Source organism: Eulemur rufifrons, chromosome 18, assembly GCF_041146395.1.
Source record: "Eulemur rufifrons isolate Redbay chromosome 18, OSU_ERuf_1, whole genome shotgun sequence".
Taxonomy (NCBI): domain Eukaryota; kingdom Metazoa; phylum Chordata; class Mammalia; order Primates; family Lemuridae; genus Eulemur; species Eulemur rufifrons.
This window is the reverse complement of record NC_091000.1, coordinates 31710874-31723137: the sequence shown is the minus strand read 5'-3', so window position 1 is coordinate 31723137 and position 12264 is coordinate 31710874. Positions and strand designations below refer to the sequence as shown.

Genomic DNA, 12264 nt, shown 5'->3' with positions numbered 1-12264 from the left:
AGTGCATGACGTCATTGTGCTGCGACTGCAATTCTTCGTCGTCTGGGAAGCCGGGCTGTCCTTAGAAGCATAGTGGGAGTGGCGCGGAACTGCGGGAGGTCTTGAGAACCTGAGTTGCGGCCAGCTGGGTCTGGAATCTGTAAGTGTGTGGGCTTTTCCCCGACGTGAAGACCGGTCCTAGTGTAAGCAGGGGCATTCTCCTCCCCAGTCTCGGTCTCTTTTTATGCTCGCGGTCTTCTCAAGGCCGATGGGTCAGGCGTGGAGCCCTTAGTCTTTCTATCAAGCAGGACCAACAGAGTCTGGTCCCGACATTGCTCGCGGTGGCGCGCTCTCTTTGGCCTCAGCTCCCTGTCATCTGTATAGTCAGTTCTTTACGGCCAGGAACTCGGTCTCCCCCGAGCTCCGTGTTTTATCCACTTGGTGGCGTCCAGTTCCAAGACCGGCAATTGAATTCTGCCCCAACGTAGAGATGGGCTTTTTTATTTATTTATTTATTTTAGATGACGGGACATTCAATTTGTAATGATGGCTACAGGTTTAACAATTTTGTCCGAGACCTCAGTTAACTTGCAAGCAAGTGGCAAATACTTGAGTTTATGACTAAACCTATTCATTTATTAATTCAGGAAGTTATTGAGCATTTACGTTTGAGGCCTTTCGGAAGTTTACAGTCCACTGTCTCTGCCATTATTTAAGAATATCAAGTACTTATTAGAGAACAACTTGAGATCTAATGGGAGGTGTCAAGGAGACAGTATATACGGAGCTATTGGATCTGTTTTTCAATAGCATGTATAACAATGTTAAGTAGCCGTAATCGCTACAGTAGCAGTAACTGTGCTACCGAAGCAGTTTTACATATTTATTGTTCACTGTCCAAGAAGTATTTTTTTCACGTTTTGCATAGATTTATTAACAAAAGATATGAAAGATGAAGTCAACCTTTTTAGAAAAGGCCAGTTATTCACTTCTAAACCTTGAAGCCATTTTTTCTGACTTTATCATCTATGGTAAAAGTGCATGTAAATGGAACTTTTGACAGCTAATGGGGAGGTATAATTGTTCTCTGCATCATTTAATGAATATTTAAAATGAGGACCAGGACTAGACTTGATGGCTTACACCCGTAATGCCTGCACTTTGGGAGGCTGAGGCGGAAGGATCACTTCGGGCAAGGATTTCGAGACCAGCCATGGCAACGTAGTGAGAAGCCCGTCTTTCCAAATTCGTGGCATGTGCCTATAGCACCAGATACTGGGGAGGCTGAGGCAGGAAGATCGCTTGTGCACGGGACTTGGAGGCTGCAGTGAGTTATGATCGTGCCACTGTCCTTTAGCCTGGGTGACCAAGCGAGAGCCTATCAATCAATCAATAGCATACCAATATTTACATACTCCTAATAAGAGAATTTCAATCTGACTTTTCTAGGGTTAAAAGTCATTTGAATTTTTACTCATAGAAGTATAGAACTGCATAGTATTACAGAATTAAAAATCACCAAATCAACTTTTTTGACAGGAGAGGAAATAAAGCCCAAACTTGTTCAAAGACTAGGGTAGTTAAAGGAAGTGGTAAAGGCAAAGCTTTATTCCTGTGCTCTTTTGAGTACCATACTCTACTGCTTTGCACATCTGGTCATAATATATTTCAGAAACAAAAGCTGAATTCCCAAGATTTTGTGAGTATAGTGATTGAGTTATATTAACTGCATTTGAGAAATAGATGATTAATATTGGGATATAGGAGTGATCCATTTTGCTGTTAAATTTTTACTTTTACCATTTGTATGAAGATGCTCAGCTTCTGGTGTAATGTGCATATTCTTTTTTTCTGCATAGAATATTTAAAGAATGACCACACCAAACAAAACACCTCCTGGTGCTGACCCGAAGCAGTTGGAAAGGACTGGAACAGTACGGGAAATTGGGTCACAAGCTGTTTGGTCACTCTCATCTTGCAAACCAGGTAAAACAAAATCAAAATACTGTCAGTAATAGTTACTTACAGTTTCCTTGTAAAGTAATCCCCCCTTGTCATGGGTGGTTCCAAGACCCCCAGTGGATGCCTGAAATCAAGGATAGTACCGAACCCTATAAGTACTATGTTTTTTCCTATACATACATACCTATGATAAAGTTTAATTTATAAATTAAATGCAATAAGGAATTAACATTAACTAATAATAAAATAGAACAATTATAATAATATACTATAATAATAGTTATATGAATGTGGTCTCTCTCACTCTCAAAATATCTTATTTTACTATATTCACCCTTCTTGTGATGATGTGAGATATAAAATACCTACCTGATAGGGTGAAGTGACGTGGATGACGTAGGCATTGTGACATAGTGTTAGGCTACTATTTACCTTCTGATAGTAGTTCAGAAGGAGGAGGAGCATCTGCTTGGAAGTTGATTCTGGATCACTGAGCCATGACAGTGTTGATAGTTGGATGTCAGGAGCAGATGATGTCAGTGAATAACAGGCCGATAGTGTGTACAGCATGGATATGCTAGACAAAGGGGTGGATATGCTGGACAAAGGAATGTTTCGTGCCCTGTATGGGACAGAGTGGGATGGTGAGAAATTTCATCACACCACTTGGAAAAGTGTGCAATTTAAAACTTATCAATTGTTTATTTCCAGAATTTCTCATTTAATATTTTCAGATCGAGGTTGACCTAGGGTAACTGAAATTGGGGAAAGTAAAACCACAGAAAGCAGAACTGCAGATAAGAAGGGACTACTGTACACTGGATTGATTTTAATATTCATGTCTTACATTTTATACTAAGTCTTCAAAAACAAGTATATATTTCACTTTTTTTACACTTTCCATCTCAATTCAGCCTAGCCATATTTCAAGTGTTCAGTAGCAACATGTGATGGCTACCATATTGAATAGTGCAGATTTAAAAGTCATACAGTGAGTGATAGCCCCAATTTTACATTTTAATAGAAAACTATTTCCCTGTCACCACCTTAATTTAGAGTATCATCACTTGCAACTTACATTACCACAATGGTGTTCTCTCTCCCTGGGGCTGAAGAATCTATCTAAAGCTTTTGATCTTATAATTTCATGATCCTATGACTTCCCTACCAAAAATTCTTCAATAGATTGGCATATTTTTCAAGACAATTTATACTCCTTAGCTTACTGCACAAGAGTCTGTGTGATCTAGCTTCTTCAAACGTCTCTGGCTTATTTTCTGCTCCACACCAATGTTTAGCCTTAGCTTCCAAACCTAGCTAACTAGTACTTCAGAGTTCAATGCAAAAGTCACTTTCTCTGGGAAAACCTTTCTTACATACTAGTATGTTCAATAAAGGCAGCAGATGCAAATTTAAGATACAAATCTCAGACTGGGGAGGATGTATTTGGATTACATGGAACAGACAGGGGGTTAACATCTACAATAGTAAAAACAGTTATAAATCAATTAAAAGACTAAAGTCTATTGAAAATATAGGAAGGTATGAAATTTTATATAAAAATAAATGTAAATGATTAATGAAACTATGCAATACAATTTTTACCTGTTAAGCTAATAAATCAATCTAAAAGAGCAATTGCATTTTACTGTGAGTCCAGAGCAGTGTTGTCCAATTGAACTATAATGCAAACCACATTTACAATTTAAAATGATCTGGCAGGCACATTAAAAAGGCAAAAAGAAACAGGTACAATTAATTATTTTATTGGTTTCAATATATCCAAAATATCATTTCAACATGTAATCAATGTAAAAACTTATTAAATATTTCTTTAAATTTTTTCATATAAAATCTTCAAAATCTAGCATAAATCAGCAAGAAAAAAACTTAACAATGCCATTAAAAAGTGGGCAAGTGACATAAACAGAAGTTTTTCAAAAGATAGACAAATGGCTAACAAACATATGAAAAAATGCCCAACATCACTAATCATCAAGGAAATGCAAATTAAAGCCACAATGACATACTACTTTGCTCCTGTTAGAATGGCTTTTATTAAAAAGCCCCAAAACAATAGATGCTGTCATGCATGCAGAGAGAAAGGAACGCTGATACACTGTTGGTGGGACTACAAATTAGTATAACCCCTGTGGAAAATAGTGTGGAGATTTCTCAAAGAACTAGAAGTAGACCTACCATTTGATCCAGCAGTCCCACTACTAGGTGTCTACCCAAAGAAAAAGAAGTCATTTTATCAAAAAGACATCTGTAATCTAATGTTTATTGCAGCACAATTTCACAATTGCAAAGAAGTAGAATCAACCCAAAGTCCATCAGTTTGTGAGTAGATTAACAGAATGTGTTGTATATGTACCCTGCAATACTTAAAAAAGGACAAATTAATGCCTTTTGCAATAATTTGGAAGGAACTGGAGACCATATTATCCTAAGTGAAGTATCTCAAGAATGCAAAAACAAACAATATACTCTCTAATAAATTGAAACTAACCGATGGGCACACAAGTGCATAGAGGAAAGTAAAAATCATTAGAAATCAAGCAGTGGGGATGGAGGAGGAGAGAAGGGGCCAAAATCCACCCAATAGGTACAATGAACATTAGTTGAGTGATGGGCACATTTATAGCCCTGACTTAAGCCATGTATCAAAAACATCTGTACTCCCTTAATATTCTGAAATGAAAATAAATAAATAAATGAATTATAGAACATCCCTGTTTTTACAAGCCATGGAGAGGGGATAGATGTTCTCATATATTATCGGTGAGGAAGCATTTTGGAGGAGAATTTGGCAATATTTATCAAATTAAAGATTGAAATGATCCAGAGTTCTATTCCTAGAAATCCATCCTCCAGAAGTAGTAACATATATTTAAAGTTTATAGACAGGTATTTATTGCAGTGTTGTTTGTAATAGCAAAACATTGGAAACAACCTAACTGTCCTACAGGGGTTTGGGTAGATAATTATGCTATTTTCAGACAGTGGTATACTTTATAACCTTAAAAAAATGTAGAAGCTGTTTATATTAATTGAGTTATTACATGAGTTAATAAATATTAGATGATTTAATATATGTAAAATGCCTAGAATGTGCCTGGCACATAGTAAATGTTATACCAATATTTGCTATTATTATTAATTTATTGATACAGAATAATCTTCCAGATATGTTAAGTGAAAATAGAAAAACGAAGTGTGGAATTATTTATAGTATGTCATTGTTTATGTAAAGAGAGGGAAAATATGTATATAATTGCTTGTATATATATACAGTATCTGTGAAAGAGTATGCAGTAAATTGATAACATTAATTATATTTGGAGAGGGGAATGAAATGGTAGGGGGATAGTGACTTTTCACCATGTTCTTTTCTGTATCTTCTGAGTTTGACCCATAATGAATATATTACTTAGTCAATAAACAAAATGTAAATTTATTCTGTTTCTCTTAACTATTTTTGAAAAGCCTACACTTTACCATTAAATCAGGCTCATTTCTAGAATTAGTATGAATTATTGGGGTTTTAATTAGGAAAAAACAATAGTACAACTTCAGTTATCTAGAGTGGCTGGAAGATATGGGATTCTGGGTAAATTTAATTTTGATTAATTCAAATTTAAATCAGAAGCACTTGGTATCAAAATGTAAATGCCTTTTGAAAATATTTTTAAGTTATCCTTTTTCTTGTCACAGTAAGAATGGCATATTGAAGTTACTATTCAGTAGAATATTTTTGATGATTTTGCAGGACATGGAGTTCACTATTATTATCAGCTCATAAAAAGTATAAGAAACTGGGTTTCAGTACATACATATAATACTTTAGAATATATCCTAGAAAATGTTTTCTAAAAATACAACAGCCAAAAAAATGGTCCTAATATAGCCTCTGTATGTGTAGGTCTTTCTTCTTCATGGGAACTTATTGCCACTTTTGGTATTTTTAGGATTTGGAGTGGATCAATTAAGAGATGACAATCTAGAAACTTATTGGCAATCAGATGGCTCCCAGCCTCATTTAGTGAACATTCAATTCAGGTAATACATTTTTGTATTTTTCAGCTAGTATAAGTTGTGAGTGGATTAAAAAAAATCTTTTTTATTTACACAAAAATTAAAGAAATACAGAAATTACAATGAAATATACTTAACTCTGTTTTTAAACTATAAGTTTCAGAGATTATTTTTCTGTTTAATTAGATAATTATTAGTAGTGTCTTAAGTTTACTCTGTCTTATCCTTTATGAATTTCTTATAGTACCTTGCACAGTTCCTTTTATGTAGATGTTTCTCAAATATACTTTTCCATATGGTTTATTTTTAGAAAGGTACTTTCAGAAAAATATATTTTGCTTGTGGCCTAATACAATGCCTTAATATATTGGAATAAGTAAACCTGAAGTGATGATGGTAAGTTCTTTAGCTATAGGATATTCATATAACTTCTCAACTTTGTGCTTCTATTTGGAACAAAAATTATCTTAACTTAGAAAAGAACATCTTCATTTTTAAAAATGCTTGCTTTTTTTGAGGAAAGGAAAACAGCCATACGTTTGTCAACTGCTTTGAATTTATTGGCATAGATGGAAACTAGTTAACATGGTTATCTTGCTGCATTTATACTATCTGTTTTTAACATTCTGTAGCATTGTATTTTTGGTCATTTGTTTTTATTGTCCTAGGGTACAAATCAGCAAACTTCATTTGAAAAAGCCAGATAATAAATATTTTAGACCCTGTGGGCCATGTGGTCTCTGTTGCAGCTACAGAACTCAGTTCTGCCCTTACAACACAATACATTGTATGGCAGCCATACACGATGCATAAATGACTGAATTTAGCTATTCTAATTAAATTTTATCTTATAAAAGCAGAGGGTGGGCAGGATTTGATCCACAGGGCATAGTATGCCAACTCGTATCATAGTATATTAAATATGTTCAGAGAAGAAGTAACAGCAGCTGATTGTTTTTTTTTTTGTTTTTTTTTTTTTTTTTTTTTTGAGACAGAGTCTCACTCTGTTGCCCAGGCTAGAGTGAGTGCCGTGGCGTCAGCCTAGCTCACAGCAACCTCAAACTCCTGAGCTCAAGCGATCCTCCTGTGTCAGCCTCCCGAGTAGCTGGGACTACAGGCATGCGCCACCATGCCCGGCTAATTTTTTTTTTTTTCTATATATATTTTTAGCTGTCCATATAATTTCTTTCTATTTTTAGTAGAGGTGGGGTCTCGCTCTTGCTCAGGCTGGTCTCGAACTCCTGAGCTCAAACGATCCGCCCACCTCGGCCTCCCAGAGAGCTAGGATTACAGGCGTGAGCCACCGCGCCCGGCCAGCAGCTGATTGTTTTTTTTGAGACTTAAGATACCAGATACTTTTCTAAATGCCTTTTCTTTCATCTTATATAAACTTTACAATTATTATCCTATTTTGTAGTCTCAGAAGTGGAGACTTAGATAAATTAAATTACTTTCCCGAGGTCACACAGCAAGGAAGTGGCAGAATTACAGTTGGAACCCAAGTTTTCTGACTCCAGAGCCTATGCTTTGCTTTGCTTTTTTTCTTCTTTTCTTTTTTTAAAGAGACAGGGTTATGTTGCCTAGACTGGTCTTTAATTCGTAGTGGGCTCTTACAATCCTCCCACCTCAGCCTCCCACGTAGCTGGGACTACAGGCGGGTCTAGAGCCTGTGCTTTTAACCATTATACTGTATGACCCAGGGTAAATTGCTTCTTCATGAAAACAGAAGCTATAGCTTCAAAGTTATATGGTGAGTGTCTTAATTTAACTGTATTATATTAGGATAGCAGGTTTTTTTTTAGCAAATAAAACTCCATGCAGGAGGCCAATGTACTTAACAAATAATAACAAAAATTGGTCACATTTGAGCATTATTGTCAGGTACTATATTATCAAGAGTTTAATATTTAATAGTTATAAATATGTATCATTTTTTTATAATCCTCATAGCAACCTTGTAAGATAGTTTTAGGTCCTATCATTTTTTTTTATTTTACAGATGATGAAAATGAAGCTTAGAAAGATGTAGTATTAATAACTTGCTCAGGTCATACACCATGCAGTTATGGAGCCTGAATTTGATCCCAGCAGGTTTGACTTCAATGGCTGGGTTTGTAATCAGTTCTCTACGCTGCTTCTTAACAAAGGTGTAGCTGTTCTTATTAAAACAATAAGAAATTCAAGACCCTCCCCACTTAACTCAGCCTTAGCCTTCCTTAGGGAACTCCAAAACTTTGAGGAACACTTTTTTCAACAAGTGTTTTAGAAAAAGGGAAATTCATTAAGAATTTTGAAATAATCTCACACCATAGAAAAGTTGCAAGTACAGTACAACTTTTTTTTCTGAATTATTTCAGAGTAAAATATCAATATGATGCCTCATCCCTCTGGAATACTTTAGTATTTCATTCCTGTAAACAAAGGTGTTCTTGTACATAACTAGAATATACCTTTAGGAAATTAACATCGGTACATTATTACTGTTTAATTCTACCTTATCATTCAGGTTGTAGTAGTTTTTCCAATAAAGTTGAATCATAGGTTGAATTTAGTAGTCATTTCTCTACACTCTGTTAATCTGGAACATTTCTTCAGTATCCATCTTGGATGCTAATCCTCCATGTTGACTTCTGGTAAACCCCAGTCCTGGGAATGCCGCTAAGATTTCCAGTTAATCTGTTGTTCCTCATGTTAGAGCACGTAAATCCTGCCCTTAGGTCAATTATCATAAATATGTACTTAGCATAAACACTGCCCTTAAACAAATTCCTACGCATTCTCTCTGAAGCACATATACCCTTTCCCTATGGTATATAAGTCCTGGGTCTTGGGGGTAATAGGGCAGAGATCTACCTGTCTGCAGCCACCCAAGCCCATGATTCTCTCCGTAAGTTCCCCAATAAAACACCCTAAACAAACAGCCTGGATTTGTCTGCCTCATTCTTTGGTTTCTCGGCTCCTTCTGCATTTGGGGGTAGCTTTACATATATGGCCCCTTTGCAAAACACACCTACATATCACTCTAAGCTGGCTTCAGTGACTGTTGAATAAGCTAAGTATAATTAATTAAAAGGAAGGCCGTAGTGGTTAAGATCATGTGAGGCACACAGACACGCTTTTGAACTCTGACTGCGCCTACCCACTACCTTATTGACCTTAAGCCAATTATTAACCTGAGTGTTAGTGTTTTTAATTAGTAAAATGGAGCCAATAATGGATCCTATATCACAAGGTTGAAGAATAAATGAGATAATCCATATAAAGCATTACTTCTGGGTCAGACACAAAGTATTCACTTGCTATTTTCTGCCGTTATTTTTATTATCATAAGCATAATTACCATTTTTCCCTTTCTAACCTCATCCTGGTTATCTTGTAGGTTCCAATGACTAAGTTATCCTGAATTTCATAATTTAGAAATAAAATTATTCTGAACAAAAAACATGATCTTTTAGGTCTGCTTTTGTTTAAAAAAAAAATCCTTGAGAGTGATCTTCGTGATCTTTGATCTTTCCATAGTTGAAAAGACCTTTTACTTCTTACATGACTCTTCAAGGAAAAAGGCCTTTAGTATGCCCTTCAAAATTTACCCTTCTTTCTTTGCTTCCTTTCCTGTCTCCTTCCTGGCCTAGTAAAAGGAGAAAGATGTCAGTTTGATATCTTTGGCCTCTTTTGAATACCCAGTAATGGTATTTATTCTGTCAGCAGATCCTGGGTGTTTAGTGTTTTACATCTTGATCTGAAGAAAAGTCCTTAACTTTCCCCATTCCTTTCTGATGAATAGCATCAAGCTATAGAAGTTTGGTCCTCTCACTAAAAGCTAAAGATCGCCTGGTGTTTTTATAGGCTGACTTTTGACACAGACTACTTCTGTTTTAAGGAGCTCATTGTTGTTAAGTTAGTGCCAGTTTATACTAGAACTTAACTTTTAAAGCATATTTAAATAGACTTCTAAATGGTTTTTTTTGGGTCAGTTTTTTAAATTGCCTAGTTTTTTTTTTTTTCCCTGATGGCCAAATAGCATATGCTCATTCTGAAAAATTATCCAGAAAATATAGATATCATAAGAAGAAAATAAAGATCTCTCATAGTTCTACCTCACCAAAATAGTCACTTTTAACATTTTTATATGATTCCATCTAGGTCTTTTTGTATACATAAATATAGGTTTATATGCCTTTTTAAATTTTTTTGTTTTCTACAATATGTGATCAATTTTAAATAGTTGTATAGTATTTCATAAAATGGATATCTTATAATTTATTTAAAATTTTTTGTTTTCTATAATATGTGATCAATTTTAAATAGTTGTGTAGTATTTCATAAAATGGATATCTTATAATTTATTTAACCAATTCCCTATTGCTATGGATATTTAGGTTGCTTATAATTTTTTAGTAATTTAATTACAGGACAATATTTTTCTGTGTCCATTTTTGAGTAATTGTGTTATTGTCTTTTAATGCATTCTTAGAAGTTGAATTAGTGGGTCAAAGATTGTGTACTACTAACTGGCTGTGAAGGCACCTTTTTCCTAATCAAATGTAGGTATAATCAGTCATTTTAGTATTTTCCAATATGATGATAAAAATATTATCTCTGTGTGATTTAATTTTAATTTGATTATTAGAAATTGAACATCTTTTCATGTTTTTTGGCCACTTGCATTTTTCTAAGCTTAATTTTTGATTATATTTTCTTTGCTTATTTCCCTAGATTATGTATATTTAAAAAACAAGAGCAAACTTTTATTTCTTGCATTCAGTAATAGGTTATGCTTTCTATTTTTAAAAAGATGTTTTTTTCTTTTCTGGACTCAGTTTCTCAGTTAGCTAGTTATTTTCAAGCATTAATATAGGAAATTAATTAACTAGTAAAGCCAGGCTTGTTTGAATAATTTCTTTGTCTAAAATACTAATGAAGAGGATGGAAATTCTTAATGCTTGTTTACTCAATAATGTACCTAATTTGGATTAACTGTACCATCTTTGCTCACATCTGGTTCTTGACTACGTTCTACATAAGACATGTATATATAAGTAAAATATTTACCTGTATCTATATTTTTACATGTTTTTCATTTTCATTGAAATCAAAGAAAATGAAAATTGTTGATTCAAATACTTGTTTTGGCAAACTATGTCTTTTAAAATCAGAAGGCCAGAAGCTTTGGAAATAATCTTTCTAGATGATGAAGTGTATGTTGTTTTTACTTTATTGCTTTTAGAAGAAAAACAACAGTGAAGACATTATGTATTTATGCAGACTATAAATCTGATGAAAGCTATACTCCAAGCAAGATCTCAGTCAGAGTAGGAAATAATTTTCACAACCTTCAAGAAATTCGGGTATGTCTTTCAAATTTTTTAAAATATATCATCCTTTAACTCTTGCTCTTTAGAAGATAGACACAGCTGATATTAGATTAGACAGATTAAAATGGTGATATATAAAAGAAAAATTGTTAATATTAAGAAAACATGTTTCTGTATGTTTTATTTTCTTTTGAATTCTAATTGTCTTCTTTTTTTCTTAATATTTTATTATGGAAATTTTCAGACATACACAAAAGGAATATACTTACCTAGATTCTTCAGTTGTTAATTTTTTGTTATATTTCATTTATTACAATCTGTCCATCTAATTTTTTTGTGCATTTTAAAATAAGTCGCAGGTATCTGTACATTTCATCCCAAATACTTTGGCATAATATATTAGTAGAGTTATCAATATTTACTTAATGCTCTTTTTAAAAAATTTATAATTTTCTTTCTTTTCTTTCTTTCTCTTTCTTCCTTTCTTTTTTTCCTTTCTCTTCTTTCTTTCTTTCTTTCTTTCCTTCTTTCTTTCTTTCTTTTCTTGAGATGGGCTCTTGCTATTTTGCCCAGGCTGGTCTTAAACTCCTGGCCCCAAGTGATCCTCCCACCTCAGCCTTCCTAGTAGCTAGGATTATAGGCGTGAGCTACTGCACCCAGCAGTGTTCATTTTTAAGATAAAATTTATGAACAATTTTGTACAAATCTTAAGTATTATATGTTATTTGGTGAGTATTGACAAAGGCATATATTTGTATAAGCCCACCTCCTACTAAGATACAGAACACATGTCTGTCACCCCAGAAAATTCCCATATATCTGTTCCTAGTCAGTCTTCATCTCTACCCTACCCTCTGTGGTAACTATTGTTCTGATTTTATTTATTTTTTTATCATATATCAGTTTTGTCTGTTCTACCATGTCATGTAAATGGAATCATACAGCATGTAACTTTTATGTAAGGCTTCTT

General features: G+C 34.2%; 1 protein-coding gene across 2 annotated transcripts in view; it reads left to right on the top strand.

Moving 5' to 3' along the window:
- Positions 1–12264, top strand: part of ANAPC10 (anaphase promoting complex subunit 10) — a 59372-nt gene that overhangs the window by 357 nt on the left and 46751 nt on the right. The window contains exons 1-4 of one of the 2 annotated variants that reach the window (XM_069493135.1): positions 57–139; positions 1839–1965; positions 5913–6003; positions 11207–11327. In XM_069493135.1, the coding sequence (XP_069349236.1) occupies positions 1851–1965; positions 5913–6003; positions 11207–11327 (327 nt within the window). In that variant the 5' untranslated portion in view covers positions 57–139; positions 1839–1850. Of the gene's footprint in view, positions 1–56; positions 140–1838; positions 1966–5912; positions 6004–11206; positions 11328–12264 lie in introns of those variants that run through there. The other variant, XM_069493137.1, reaches the window with a different exon arrangement.